Genomic DNA, 15,919 nt, shown 5'->3' with positions numbered 1-15,919 from the left:
TCAGATAGCTTTTCTTTTGAGCTTGTGCACTGGGTTATAAATACCCACTGAACTAGGAGGCAAGTGTGTGACCTAAACAGGGTTTGCGGTGAAGCCAGGATGAGGTGGATTTCAATGAAGCTGAAAAGCAGGACGGATCCTGGTAAAGCCACAGTGAATGCTGCTCGAGCCATCAATCTAAATCAAGAACTGCTTCGAGTTTAGTACCACCCCACTGCCCAACAGCAAAGGAAATCGCAAGCTGGTGTATGACACACAAAGTCTTTTGCGTAACAGGAAGCAAGGAGGGGTCAAAGGTAAAGGAATATTGAGGTAATCAAGAAGCACGGTTTTATATCTCAGGAATTTGGAATTCTCCACCTGATATAATGACCACCGCAGTCACTTAAAGAGGGAGTTCTCACCATTCTGTCACTTATCACACTTCACCATTAACTCCCCCCTTTCATACTCTACTTTCAATATGCAAACAGCCACAAAGATTTCAAATGAATCATTAACCCAGGTGTTTTATCCCTTCTGTCTGTTAGATGCAATTCAATGGGGTCCAGGTAAACTGGCTAAACACAAATGGCAGTGTAAATACAGTCACTAGCCAATGTATTTAAACAAGCAGCATATTACACTCATGTCAATTCACCTTCCTCACAAAGTCAGGCTCTTTCATATCACCAAGCCAATCCTAGCTGATGTTTTCACCTCCCGCTATTTAAACAAAAACTAGGGGCCATGTTGTGCTGCTCACGATGAATTGGAGATTTACAGTTTTACAGTGACAATGTTGGAACACACATCATCTATTATCCTGCTGGGTTCATGGGTTCAACCACGGATCGACTGGTAGCTGCTTATAAATTCCTGGCTTTTCCTGGAAGTTAGAAAATCCAGCCTGGCCGACTCACGTTTAGAAAGTAAAATACTTTTGAACCTCTGAAGCATGATATCTGGAATATGACTGACACAAATTTTCTGTCTGCACGTATCCAACAGAAACTCAGACAGAACAATAGAAAGATGAAATGGAGACAAACACTTCCAAATTTTAATCATTGTTTTAGAAAGGGATATTAATTGCAACAACAACTTAGCTTTATAAAGCAGAATGTCTAATGACCCCACTGTCAGCTATTAAGCTGCACTGTGCTCGCCAAAGAGTTGGAGACAGGGTGGGGTTTATGGAGGTCCCACAGCAAACAGATCATTCACTCAACATACTCAGCCTTCTCTCCAACCATGGAACCCATCTCCCCTGATTCATATCTCACCGATGCTCCCAGCTTCAATGCTGTTGTCCCTCTCCAGACACTTGAGCCTATAATCCAGTCTGAAGCTCACAGTACTGAGGGGGTGCTGCACTGTTAGCAGTGCCATCTTTCGGATGAAATGTTGAACTGAGGCCCCACTTGTCTTCTCAAGTGAACATCAAAGATCCCACAGCAATATTTTGAAAAAGAACAGGGACATTCTCCCCATTGCCCTAGCCAAAATTTATCCCTCAGCCAACATTACTACAAACAGATTATCTGGTGATTATTGCATTGCTTTTTGGGGGATCTAGCTGTACATAAATTGGCTGCTGGGTTTAATAACAATAGCGACTACACTTCGGAAGTGCTTCAATAGATGTAAAGGCTTTGGGAAGTTCTGAGAGTATGGAAGGCTCTACTGGATAGAGATGCATGTCGCTCCTTCAAGTTAATAATCTTGCAGAACTAATGTTATGTGAAAATAATGTGCACCAAAGATAACAGACAGTCAGGCCATGATCGCCAACAGACAACCATCAACATGAGACAGATTTCCAAGCACGGAATAAAGTGGAAGGAGATCAGAGCTGATAGCAGGGAGCGAGGAGGCTGTGTTTCAGTATCAGAAATCGATGCGAGTAATCTGTTCTGTGTTTCGTGTTATAGTCAAACCCTTCAGCCATCATACTTTCTTAAATACAATCTGGTAATGTGTCCTAATTTAATGGGATGACACTGGGTCCACCAACCCGCCTAGATTGTCCTGGAGTCTTAGCAAATACATTATTAAAAATTTCTCTCTCAGACATGTCTGTGTGCAATCAGAAGGAAAGTCATTCGGAACATTTTCATCTGTTTTACTCCAGCTGGACTCTCAACAACTCCAGGGTGCAATGGGGCCCTGGCAACCACACACTGTAAAACCATCCAATGGATGGAGCTGTTTCTGCAGTGCAGTGGATTGTGGGAAGTACAGCCACCATTATTGGGTGGCTGACATATTGAACAATGATGGCAGCTCAGGGGCAGGGCTGTCATGGGTGATCATGTGATGAAACTTCCAGGAAAACAGTTCAAACCCCAGTGTTGGCAATCCAGCGCAGGACCACATTTACCAGTATCATACTTTGCAATAAAGAACAAAGCAGATAGAAACCAAAGTTCTGAATCAAGTCAGACATTCTACACTCATCAAGAGGATCAACATTCCCTTATTTTTAGAACATTCCTAGATCTTCTTTTTCCCAGATTTGATCTGGGGGTCATGTGGAAAGCAGCAACGAGCAAATTAGCCTTTAGCCAGGAAAAGGCAGGGTCTCCCTGACAAAATCCAGAGGTAATGAAATGGTCTTTGAGTTCATATCCTAGCCCACCTCCTCTGGCAGTTCGCAAAACCAAAGACTGCAGCTTCAACAGATTCCATGGGGACTTCAGATATAGACTCCCTGTGACAACAGTCAGTGGATAAATTATATACTTACTAGATCCAAGGCTGAACCGCCTCCCAAATATTCCATGATGATCCATAACTTCGTCCCCTATGAACAGAAAGGTACAGAATTCATTAGTTGACATAATCAGAGGTGGGACATACATTACATTGCAGACCTTCATATTCTGTTCCGAGTGTTACCAGTGTACAGAGCTGGTGAAAAACATCGCATTTCTACCAAATTTGCAATTTCTGAGTCCGTTACCTCACCGTAGATCACAGTGTATAATTTGACCTATAAAGCTTCAAACAAAAAACCTTCCAAATAAGGGAATCGACTCAAACACAGAGCATAAAATGTGAACTACCGGTGTTGGTTCAGGAGGACCCATTTCGGTTTGTCAGTTGCCAAACACGGTTTGCACTGTGTAGGCGTGCCTGAAACCCATACATCATCTTGGCAGCGTGACCGGCATCGCCTGTTTGATTCTATGCATCAACTTATAATGCGAGTGTAACTCTAAACATTCATTTACTGATTGAAAAACGGAGATTCAACTTACAGGCTAAGTATAGGCCTCAACCTGCATTTTGGCACCGCAAAAAAAACAGGGTCATCTTATATGCCATCATTTATGGTATTTCTGTTTGCCATTTATTTTTATTTGTTCTTGGAATGTGGAAAACATTCCTAAGGCCATGTTTTACAGCGCATCCACAATTGGCCTGAGAAGGCAGTGTGGACCCCACCCCACACACACACACACACACACACACACACACACACACACACACACACACACACACACACACACACACACACACACACACACACACACACAAACCACCCCCCCCCCCCCCCCCCCCCCCCCCCAATCTTGACAGGTCAGCCATGGCTCAGTGTAATGTATACAAGTTAACTGATGATACAAAGTTAGGTGGGAAAGTAAGCTGTCAGGGGGCTGCAAGATGATATAACAGGGTTATATGAGTGAACATGAGTGTGGAGAACTGTGAAGTTATCCACTTTGGCAGGAACAATAGAAAAGCAGATGATATTTTTGAATGGTGAGAATCTGAGCAATGTTAGTATTCAGAGGACCTGGATGGCCCTTGTAGGCAAAATTAACATGCAGGGACAGTGAACAGTTAGGAGGGCAAATGGTACCTTAGTGTCTATTACAAAGAGAATAAGAGTAAAGAAACCTTACTGCAATTATATAGGGCCTTGGGGAGACCACTCATGGAATACTGTGCAATTCTGGTCTCCTGACCAAAGGATTGTCTTACCTTCGAGGGAGTGCTATGAAGATTCACCAGATTGATTCCTGGGATGTGGGGAGATTATGTAGGATGGATCTAAATGCCCTCAGGGGAGAGAAAAGGAGAAACATTGACCTGAAATGTTAACTCTGTTTCTCTCCCTACAGGTGCTGCTGAACATTTCCAGCATTTGTTGTTTTTATCTCAGGTTTCCAGCCTCGGCATTACTTTACTTTTCTATATTCACTTGAATTGAGAAGATGGCGTTGTTTTGGGACTGTCTTTTTAAACTTAGGGTAAAATGAAGAGGGTCAACAAGAGAGAGTGGGTACAGAAAAGACAAAGATTGTAAAATATTGTCTGAAAGGGGTGCAGTAGCAAAAGAGTGGACAGAATACATAAGTGAATGATATGATGATCCAAATCGAAAGAATCCTCAAGATACAGAGGCAAACAATGGACCAAAAATTATGATATCAGAGGTAAAGAATGCTTTGAAACTGAACAGAACAGGAAAACCCCCAGGCATAGTTGAAGTAACAACTGAACAACTAAAAGCCCTTGGAGAAACAGAATTAGAAGTGATTACAGAAATATGCGATCAAACATATACCAAAGGATACATACCAAGTGAGCTGAGACATTCATTATTCATTAAGTTACCTAGGAAACCTAAAGCAATAGATTGCAATCAATTTCAAAATGTAAGTTTAAAGAGGCATTTCTTTTTTAAATTCATTTACGGGATGTGAGTGTCACTGGCTAAACCAGCATTTATTACCCATTCTTAATTGCCCTTGAGAAGGCGGTGGTGAGCTGCCTTTTTGAGCCGCTGCAGTCCACGTGGTGTAGGTACACCCACAGTGCTGTTAGGGAGGGAGTTCCAGGATTTTGACCCAGCAATAGTGAAGGAACAATTATATATTTCCAAGCCAGGATGGTGAGTGACTTGGAGGGGAGCTTCCAGCTGGTGATGTTCCCATGTATCTGCTGCTCTTTTCTTTCTAGATGATAGCGGTCCTGGGTTTGAAAGATGCTGCCTAAGGAGGCTTGGTGAGCTTCTGCAGTGCATCTTGTAGATGGTACACACTGCTGCCACTGTTCATCAGTGGAGGACGGAGTGAATGTTTGTGGATGGGGTACCAATTAAGCGGGCTGCTTTGTCCTGGATTGTGTCAAGTTTCTTGATTGTTGTTGGAGCTGCACTCATCAAGGCAAGTGGAGAATATTCCATCACACTCCTGACTTGTGCCTTGTAGATGGTGGACAGGCTTGGAGGGTCAGGAGGTGAGTTATGCACCATAGGATTCCTAAACTCTGACCTGCTCATGCAGCCACAGTACTTATATGGCTAGTCCAGTTCAGTTTGTGGCCAATGATAACCCCCCCCTGGATGTTACTAGTGGGGGATTCAGTGCCATTGAATGTCAAAGGGCAATGGTTAGATTCTCTCTTATTGGAGAGAGTCATTGCCTGGCACTGTGTGACACAAATATTACTTACCACTTGTTAGCCAAAGCCTGGATATTGTCCAGGTCTTGCTGCGTTTGGACATGGACTGCTTCAGTATCTGAGGAATCGCTAATGGTGCTGAACATTGTGCAATCATCAGTGAACATCCCCACTTCTGACCTTATGATGGAAGGAAGGTCATTGATAAAGCAGCTGAAGATGGTTGGACCGAGGATACTACCCTAAGGAATTCCTGCAGTGATGTCCTGGAACTGAGATGATTTACCTCCAGCAACCACAACCATCTTCCTTTGTGCTAGATATGAAACCAACCAGTGGAGAGTTTTCCCCTGAATCCCATCTACTCCAGTTTTGCTAGGGCTCCTTGATGCCATTCTCAGTCAAATGCTGCCTTGATGTCAAGGGCAGTCACTCTCACCTCACCTCTGGAGTTCAGCTCTTTTGTCTTTTAATAGCACTGTTAATGGCCCCTCCCATCACTTTACTGATAATGGAGAGTAGACAGATGGTGTGGTAATTAGCTGGGTTGGATTTGTCCTGTTTTTTGTGTACAGGACATACCTGAGTAATTTTCCACATAGCCGGGTAGATGCCAGTGTTGTAGCTGTACTGGAACAGCTTGGCTTGGGCGCAGCAAATTCTGGAGCATGTCTTCAGTACTATTGCCGGAATACTGTCCAGACCCATAGTCTTTTCAGTATCCAGTGCCTCCAGCCGTTTCTTGATATCACGTGGAGTGAATCGAATTGGCTGAAGACCAGCATTTGTGATGCTGGGGATCTCTGGAGGAGGCAGAGATGGATCATCCACTCGGCACTTCTGCCTCAAGGTTGTTGTGAATGCTTCAGCCTTACCTTTTGCACTGATGTGCTGAGCTCCTCCATCATTGAGGATGGCTTAGATCTGATCCATTGGTTGTGGAATCGCTTAACTTTATAACTTGCTGCTTATGCTGTTTGGCACGCAAGTAGTCCTGTGTTGTAGCTTCATCAGGTTGATACATCTCGTACAAACAGTAGGAAGAGTACAAAGGGACAGAAGGGGCAAAGGTTCCTGGAATGCGTTCAAAATAATTTTCTACAGCAGTATATTTCCAGTCCAACGAGAGGACCTTCACGTTTAGACCTGATTCTGGGGAGTGAATTGGCCCAAGTGGATCAAATATCAGTAGGAGAGCCTTTAGGGGACAGTGACCATCGTATCATAAGGTTTAGGTTAATTATGGAAAAATATAGAGAACAATCCAGGGCAGGGATAATTAATTGGGGGAAAGCCAATTTCGATGGGATGAGAATGCATCAGAAACGAGTGAGTTGGAATCAAAAGTTGGCAGAAAAGACGGTGGCTGAACAATGGGCCACCATCAAAGAAAAAGTATGGCAGGCGACGTCAAAGTATGTTCCCTTGAAGGGGCAAGGTAGGACCAATAAATCAGAGCACCCTGGATGATGTGAGAGAGAGAGGTGAAGATGAAAAGGAAGAATTGCGCATACAACTGATGTCAGGTAGAAAATACAATGGAGAATCAGGCTAAATATAGAAGGACCAGAGGGGAAGTGAATAAACTAATAAAAACAAGGTGAGAGCATGAATAGAGGCTGGTAGCGAACATAAAAGGGAATCCCAAGGTCTTCTATAAGCATGTAAATAATAAAAGGGTGGTAAAAGAAAGGTTAAGGCTGACTGGGGACAAAAATGAGGACATGCTTGTGGAGGCTGGAAAAATAGTGGAGCTATTTAATGAGCACCTTGCACCTGTCTTTAAAAAGGAAGATGATGCTTCCCAGGCCGAGATGAGAGAGGAGGTAACTGGTTCACTAGAAGAATTTACAATTGAGAAGGAGGATGTTTTAGAAAGGCTATCTTCACTTAAAATAGATGAGGTACCAGGACTGGAGATGCATCCAAGGGTACTGAGGGCAGTGAAAGTGGAAATTGCAGAGGCACTAGTGATAATCTTCCAGTAATCCTTAGGCACAGGGGAGGCACCAGAGAACTGGAGAATTGTAAATATTCAAAAAGGGGTGCAAGGAAGAAGTCGGCAACTACAGGCCAGTCAGTTTGACCTCAGTGGTAGGGAAACTTCTGGAAACTATAATATGGGATAAAATCAATAGTCACTTAGACAAGTGCAGAGTAATTGAGGAAAGCCAGCATGGATTCATTAAGGGAAAATCATGTTTAACTAACTTGCTGGAGTTCTTTGAGGAGGTAACAGGGAAGTTTGGGAAGGGAAACGCCGTTGATGTGGTGTATACGGATTTTCAGAAGGCATCTGATACAGTGCCACACAACAGACTTGTGAGCAAAACTCTAGGTCAGGGAATAAAAGGGAAAGTAGGCACTTGGATAAGAAATTGGCTGAGTGACAGCAAACAGAGAGTAGTGATAAATGGTTGTTTTTCAGATTGGAAGATGGTTTGTAGTGGAGTTCCCCAGGGGTCAGTGTTGGGACCCTTGCTCTTCCTGATATATGTTAATGACCTAGACTGTGGCGTTTAGGGCATGATTTCAAAATTTGCAGATGATACAAAAATTGGAAATGTTGTCAACTGTGATGGGGATAACCTTGAACTTCAAAAGGACCCAGGCATGTTGGTGGGTTGGACAGACAAGTGGCAGATTAAGTTCAATGCAAAGAAGTGTGAGGTGATCCATTCATGCAGGAAGCATATGGCGAGACAGTACAAAATAAACGGAGAGCCTCTAAAGGAGGTGTAGGAACAAAGGGACCTCAGTGTATATGTACAAAGTTCATTGAAAGTGGCAGGGCATGTTGGGGGAGCAGTTAATAAAGCATATAGTATCTTAGGCTTTACTAATAAGGGAATTGAATACAAGAGTAAGGAGGTCATGTTGAACTTGTATCAGACACTAGTTAGGCTTCATCTGGAGCACTGCGTCCAGTTCTGGGTGTCATAGTTGGGGAAGGATGTGAAGACATTGGATAGAATACAGAGGAAATTCATAAGAATGATTCCAGGGATAAAGAACTGTAGCTATGAAGATAGATTGGAGAGGTTGGGTCTGTTTTCCTTGGAGAAAAGAAGGCTGAGAGTAGACTTGAAAGAGGTATTCAAGATCCTGAGGGGTATGGACAGAGTAAATAGTGAGAAACTGTTCCCACTCAAGAGAGCCCCAAGAGCTAGAGGGCACAGATTCAAAATGATTGGCAAAAGGATGTGATGCGAGGGAAGATATTTTCACCCAGAGGATGATTGGAGTTGGAACGAACTTCCTGAGAGGGTGGTGGAGGTAGGTTCAATTGAGGTATTCAAAAAGGAATTGGATTGCTAGCTGAAAAGAGAGAATGTGCAAGGTTATGGGATAAGGCAGGGGAGTGGGACTAAGTGGAATGCTCTTTCAGCGAGCCAGTGCAGACCCAATGGGCCGAATGGCCTCCTTCTGCACTGTGAGAATTCTGTGATTCTGTGACACCTCAGTTTTAGGTGTGTCTGGTGCTGCTCCAGGCATGCCCTCCTGCACTCTTCATTGAACCAGGGTTGATCCCTGGCTTGGTGGTAATGGTAGAGTGGGGTATATGCCAGGCCAGGTTACAGATTGAGGTTGAGTACAATTCTGCTGTTGCTGATGGCCCACAGCACCTCATGGATGCCCAGTTTTGAGTTGCGAGATCTGTTCAAAATCTATCCCATTTAGCACAGTGGCAATGCAACACAACTAGATGGAGGGTATCCTCAATGTGAAGATGGGAATTTTGTCTTCACAAGGATTGTGCAGTGGTCATTCCTATCAATATTGCCATGGACAGATGCATCTGCAACAGGCAAGTTGGTGAGGATCAGGTCAAGGATGCTTTTCCCTCTTGTTGGTTCCCTCACCACCTGCCGCAGACCCAGTCTAGCAACTATGTCCTTTAGGATTCGGCTAGCTCTGTCTGTGGTGAGCCACTCTTGGTGATGGACATTGAAGTCCCCTATCCAGAATACATTCTACGCCCTTTTCACCCTTAGTGCTTCCTTCAAGTGGTGTTCAACATGGAAGAGTACAGATTAATCAGCTGAGGGGTGGTGGGGTGGGTGGGGAGGAGATGGTTGGGTGGAAAAGGGTTGTGAATCTTTGGAATTTCCTAACCTAGAGAGCTATGGATGGTCAGTCATTAAGAATATTCAAAATGGAGAGCAATTAATTTTTGGATACAAAGGGAATCTTGGGATATTGGGTCAGTGTGGAAAGGTGTAGCCGAGGAAGATGATGATCGACGATTTAACTGAATGGGGGAGCAGGCCCGAGGGGCCGAATGGCCTTCTCCTGCTCCTAACTATTATGTTCGATGTTCAATAGGAAGCACTCTTCCCTCTGAGTCAGAGGTTACGAGGACATAATCTCTGCCATTACCAGTGTAGTACTGAGAGAGTGGTTCACTGTCAGAGGAGCTGTCTTTCGGCTGAGATGTTAAAAAGAGGCTCTATCTGCCCTCTCAGTTGGATAGAAAAGTTCCTACTATGATCCTGCTACAACAGGAAAATTCTCCTGGTGACCTGGCCAATATTTATCCCATTACTAAAACTGCCTAAACAAAAACAGAATTACCTGGAAAAACTCAGCAGGTCTGGCAGCATCGACGGAGAAGAAAAGAGTTGACGTTTCGAGTCCTCATGACCCTTCGACAGAACTTGAGTTCGAGTCCAAGAAAGAGTTGAAATATAAGCTGGTTTAAGGTGTGTGTGTGGGGGGGCGGAGAGATAGAGAGACAGAGAGGTGGAGGGGGGGTGTTGTGGTTGTAAGGACAAACAAGCAGTGATAGAAGCAGATCATCAAAAGATGTCAACGACAATAGTATAATAGAACACATAGGTGTTAGAGTTAAAAGTTGGTGATATTATCTAAACGAATGTGCTAATTAAGAATGGATGGTAGGGCACTCAAGGTATAGCTCTAGTGGGTTTTTTTTTTATTATATAATGGAAATAGGTGGGAAAAGGAAAATCTTTATAATTTATTGGAAAAAAAAAGGGAAGGGGGAAACAGAAAGGGGGTGGGGATGGGGGAGGGAGCTCACGACCTAAAGTTGTTGAATTCAATATTCAGTTCGGAAGGCTGTAAAGTGCCTAGTCGGAAGATGAGGTGTTGTTCCTCCAGTTTGCATTGGGCTTCACTGGAACAATGCAGCAAGCCAAGGACAGACATGTGGGCAGGAGAGCAGGGTGGAGTGTTAAAATGGCAAGCGACAAGGAGGTTTGGGTCATTCTTGCGGACAGACCGCAGGTGTTCTGCAAAGCGGTCGCCCAGTTTACGTTTGGTCTCTCCAATGTAGAGGAGACCACATTGGGAGCAACGAATGCAGTAGACTAAGTTGGGGGAAATGCAAGTGAAATGCTGCTTCACTTGAAAGGAGTGTTTGGGTCCTTGGACGGTGAGGAGAGACGAAGTGAAGGGGCAGGTGTTGCATCTTTTGCGTGGGCATGGGGTGGTGCCATAGGAGGGGGTTGAGGAGTAGGGGGTGATGGAGGAGTGGACCAGGGTGTCCCGGAGGGAGCGATCCCTACGGAACGCCGATAAAGGGGGTGAAGGGAAGATGTGTTTGGTGGTGGCATCATGCTGGAGTTGGCGGAAATGGCGGAGGATGATCCTTTGAATGCGGAGGCTGGTGGGGTGATAAGTGAGTACAAGGGGGACCCTATCATGTTTCTGGGAGGGAGGAGAAGGCGTGAGGGCGGATGCGCGGGAGATGGGCCGGACATGGTTGAGGGCCCTGTCAACGACCGTGGGTGGAAAACCTCGGTTAAGGAAGAAGGAGGACATGTCAGAGGAACTGTTTTTGAATGTAGCATCATCGGAACAGATGTGACGGAGGCGAAGGAACTGAGAGAATGGGATGGAGTCCTTACAGGAAGCGGGGTGTGAGGAGCTGTAGTCGAGATAGCTGTGAGAGTCGGTGGGTTTGTAATCGATATTGGTGGACAGTCTATCACCAGAGATTGAGACAGAGAGGTCAAGGAAGGGAAGGGAAGTGTCAGAGATGGACCACGTGAAAATGATGGAGGGGTGGAGATTGGAAGCAAAATTATTAAATTTTTCCAAGTCCCGACGAGAGCATGAAGCGGCACCGAAGTAATCATCGATGTACCGGAGAAAAAGTTGTGGAAGGGGGCCGGAGTAGGACTGGAACAAGGAATGTTCCACATACCCCATAAAGAGACAGGCATAGCTGGGGCCCATGCGGGTACCCATAGCCACACCTTTTATTTGGAGGAAGTGAGAGGAGTTGAAGGAGAAATTGTTCAGTGTGAGAACAAGTTCAGCCAGACGGAGGAGAGTAGTGGTGGATGGGGATTGTTCGGGCCTCTGTTCGAGGAAGAAGCTAAGGGCCCTCAGACCATCCTGGTGGGGGATGGAGGTGTAGAGGGATTGGACGTCCATGGTGAAGAGGAAGCGGTTGGGGCCAGGGAACTGGAAATTGTTGATGTGACCTAAGGTGTCAGAGGAATCACGGATGTAGGTGGGAAGGGACTGGACAAGGGGAGAGAGAAGGGAGTCAAGATAACGAGAAATAAGTTCCGTGGGGCAGGAACAAGCTGACACAATCGGTCTACTGGTACAGTTCTGTTTGTGGATTTTGGGTAGGAGGTAGAAGCGGGCCATCCAAGGTCGGACGACTATCAGGTTGGAAGCTGTGGGAGGAAGATCCCCAGAGGAGATGAGGTCAGTGACAGTCCTGGAAACAATGGCTTGATGTTCAGTGGTGGGGTCATGGTCCAGGGAGAGGTAGGAGGAAGTGTCTGCGAGTTGACGCTCAGCCTCCGCGAGGTAGAGGTCAGTGCGCCAGACAACAACAGCACCACCCTTGTCAGCGGGTTTGATGACAATGTCAGGGTTGGACCTGAGAGAATGGAGTGCAGTAAGTTCAGAGAGAGACAGGTTAGAATGGTTGAGAGGAGCAGAGAAATTGAGACGACTAATGTCGCGCCGACAGTTCTCAATGAAAAGATCGAGAGAAGGTAAGAATCCAGAGGGAGGGGTCCAGGTGGAGGGAGAATATTGGAGATGGGTAAAAGGATCCGTTGAACTAAAACTGCCTATCTGGTCATTAGCACATCATTATTTGTGGGAGCTTGCTGTGCCTAAACTGGCTCCTGGGTTTCCTAATTACAACAGTGACTACACTTCTGGAGTAATTCATTGGTTGTAAAGTGCTTTGAGACCTCCTTAGAAGTTTTTGGTTCTCTTCTTGATATTAATGTTTGTTCCACTCTTTTACAGGTTGTGTGTAGGTGAGGACATTAACAAACTTGCCGTTATTAAAAGGGGTTATTAACTTGGGTCATTAAAAGCAACCATCCAGCATGGTCTTGATTTTATTGCTACCAGTCCACAAATTATTTGATTTACTGAATTGATTTTTTCCAAATTGCCTTGGTGGGACCTGAACTCATGACCTCCACATGGCTACTCGAGAATCACAACCAGTCAGTTATCATACCCTACCCTGAAGGCAAGATGCTCCAAAGAGGTTATTGAGAACCAGGAACTGTAAGCCAATGTACTTCCCAGAAATACTTGGGGCCTACTTACAGCTGGACAAGGTGTCACATGACATTGGGTCACAAACAGGTGTGTACATTATACATTAATACATGTCAGAGAGCTGCCCAATCCCACGTAGAAGCACCACTGAGCATTTCCCGCCAGTCTGAAAAACAACTATTCACTACCACATTCTGTTTTGTCGCTTAGCAAATTGTATATCCATGCTGCCACTGCCTCATGAGTCCCTGTCCTCAACTCTCGTATGTGGTACTTTATCACATAGCTTTTGAAAGTCCACATGCACATCAACCAGACTGCCGTCATCCACTCTCTCCATTGCATTTTCTATTTAAATTCTACAGAGAATTCAGTTCTTCTGTTTCCTTTTGATGCAGCCCTCATTGCTTCAGTTTATTCAAATTTAGAAAAAAAAAACAAGGAAGTAACAATGTTGCTTGCAGCATCCTCCTTTCCCGAGCCAAAGTCACAGCTCCACCAAGGTTCCCCCACATACTCCATGGTTTCTCTCCTATCTACCTTGATATCTTCTCTGAGCTCATCTTGTCCATGAGACCCACCTCCTGTTCCCTCAACCCCATTCCCACTAAACTGCTGACCCACCCAACTTCCCTTCCTGGCCTGACATGCTAGCTGATATTGTCAATGACTCCCTTAGGCACTGTTCCCTTAACTTGCACCCTCAAAAATCTTACCCTTGGCCCCTCTGTTCTTGAAAGCTATCACTCCCTTCTCTTTCTAGGATTCTTTTAATGTGTTGCCACAGCATTGAAAAGGTCCCATTCACGTCAGCATTGCTACTTGGATTCCAGACTAAGATGTAGCTGAAGAACAAAGAGACTTGAACTCACAGATCATGTTCTCACACCCTCAGGACATCTACTTTTGAACTACTGTTGAAGTCGGTCATTTTTATTGCAGACAAATGAGCTAGGTGGCCAATTAATCTGCTGGTTGAGGAAAGGATATTATCCCATACATTAGAGAAAACTCCCTTGATCTTCAAATAGTGCCTTCAGATCTTTTATCGAAGCAGAACATTAGTGGGGCCTTGGCTCAACGCCTTATCTGAATGACCGCACCTCATTCAGTACTGCATGTAAGTGTCAGCTTAGATATGCACTCAAATGATAGCAGTGAACTACATGAAAGCTACATGAAAACACACTAACACGAGCATCACTGTACAGTAATCAACTTTCCCCAGGACATATTATGTTAGACTGTGAGCCATTAGTTTAAAAAAAATTCTTGGGATACGAATGTTGCGGACAAGGCCAGCATTTACTGTCCACCCCTAATTGCCCTTGAGAAGGTGGTGGTGAGCCGCCTTCTTGAACCACTGCAGTCCATGTGGTGTAGGTACATCTACAGTGCTGTTCGGAAGTGCCAGAATTTTGACCCAGTGATAGTGAGGCAACATCGATATAGTTCAGGGTGAGATATGACTTGGAGGGGAACTTGTAGGTGATGGCGTTCCCACGACCTTGCTACAGCTCAGGGTCCTGGAGAATGATGGCAGAGTTGATTTGCCTTGCGACATGTTTGTAGATGACAGCACAGAGCTCAGTGATGTGCCTACAGCTGAGTTGCCTCATACCAAGGGCAACCTGATGAAATTTCATACACTTCCTCTGCATGAATGCCATATTCAAATAAAAAGGGAAGGAACAGAGCCCAATGATGAGCAAATGACAGCAAGAGTGCAAGAATGAGCAAGTTTGATGCTGCTAATTACACAACCATCCAATGGGGGGTGGGGGTGGTGGTGCTGTATTGAAGCCTTTGACTGTCAGGCCATAGAATCTTACAATGCAGAAGGAGGCTATTCGGCCCATCATGTTTGGGCTGGCTCTTTTACAGCACTATCCAATTCATCTTATTTCTTTCCTCATTTACCCCCCTGGATCTTTTGTCCTTTAAATCTGTCTCCTTTGGTTAATGATCCATCTGCCAATTGGAAACAGTTTTTCTTTATTCACCCTATCAAAACCCTTCCTAATTTTGAGCACTGCCATGAAATCTCCCCTTCAGCTTCTCTGCTCTGATTCTAGCCTCTCCTGCGGCCAGCCATAACTCAGTGAGTAGCACTCTGACTTCTTAATCAAAAGTGTCAGGGCCCCACTCCAGAGGCTTGAGCACATCTTCTAGGCTGACACTTCCCTGTGGTACTGAAGGAGTTCTGTGCTGTTAAATTCCTTTGCCCTCTTAGGTGGACCTAAAATATCCCACTGTACAGTTTTGAAGAGCAATGGGGAGGCCTCCCCACTATCCTGACCGGTATTCATCTCTTCACCAACACCGCCAAAAGAGGCGGCCGCTTTTCCTAATTTACAATAGTGACTACATTTCAAAAGTACTTCATTGGCTGTAGAAGGCTTTGGCACATCCCGCAGTTGTAAAAGGAGCTATGTAAATGCGAATTCCTTAATACACCTGGTGACAAACTGTAGCAGAAGCAGCAGTCTGTATACCCCCTCTTAACAAAACCTGACCTCGGCAACACCAACAGCACCAGACTGTGATAAAATTAGGGCCATCATCCTTCTCAAATACCCTTGGGCTCCCTAGAATTAATGACAGGTCTTCTGGGCACTCCTGCCAGCAAGCCGAGAGAAAAATCATTGGGACACTGCTTTGCTCCTTTCACACCCGCCAGATTGCAATGGGGCCTTGGGCACATGACCCGGTAAAACAACCCGACAGATAGACTAGTTTCTCAAGTGGTAAAGACTCTGGGTATTGTAGCTGCCATTATTGATTGACAAAATGGAATGAAGGTCAGGTGCCTAATGTTGGGGACGGGGCAGTTGGAGGTGGGATGCCACAGTCCAATCAGAGTTGGCAAACCCTAGTACAAATCTACCATCAACCTCCAACTTTGAAAGGGTTGATACCTGCTTTGTTAAGCGGCCCTTCTTCAGTACAAAGCCTACAACACTTGGCTAATCACGGCTTCCTTAAATAAAATAAAAGGCAGAAAATGAGCAGACTG

General features: G+C 45.0%; 1 protein-coding gene across 2 annotated transcripts in view; it reads right to left on the bottom strand.

Annotated features, from left to right (window-relative positions):
- stk26 (serine/threonine protein kinase 26) overlaps positions 1-15,919 on the bottom strand; it is a 172,208-nt gene that overhangs the window by 31,715 nt on the left and 124,574 nt on the right. For both annotated transcript variants that reach the window (XM_041195961.1, XM_041195960.1), the window contains one exon: positions 2,729-2,785. In XM_041195961.1, coding sequence (XP_041051895.1) covers positions 2,729-2,785 — 57 coding nt within the window. The remainder of the gene's footprint in view (positions 1-2,728; positions 2,786-15,919) is intronic.

This window comes from Carcharodon carcharias, chromosome 9 (assembly GCF_017639515.1).
Source record: "Carcharodon carcharias isolate sCarCar2 chromosome 9, sCarCar2.pri, whole genome shotgun sequence".
Classification (NCBI taxonomy): domain Eukaryota; kingdom Metazoa; phylum Chordata; class Chondrichthyes; order Lamniformes; family Lamnidae; genus Carcharodon; species Carcharodon carcharias.
Note: the sequence above shows the minus strand (reverse complement) of the source record. Positions and strands in the feature narration are given on the sequence as shown.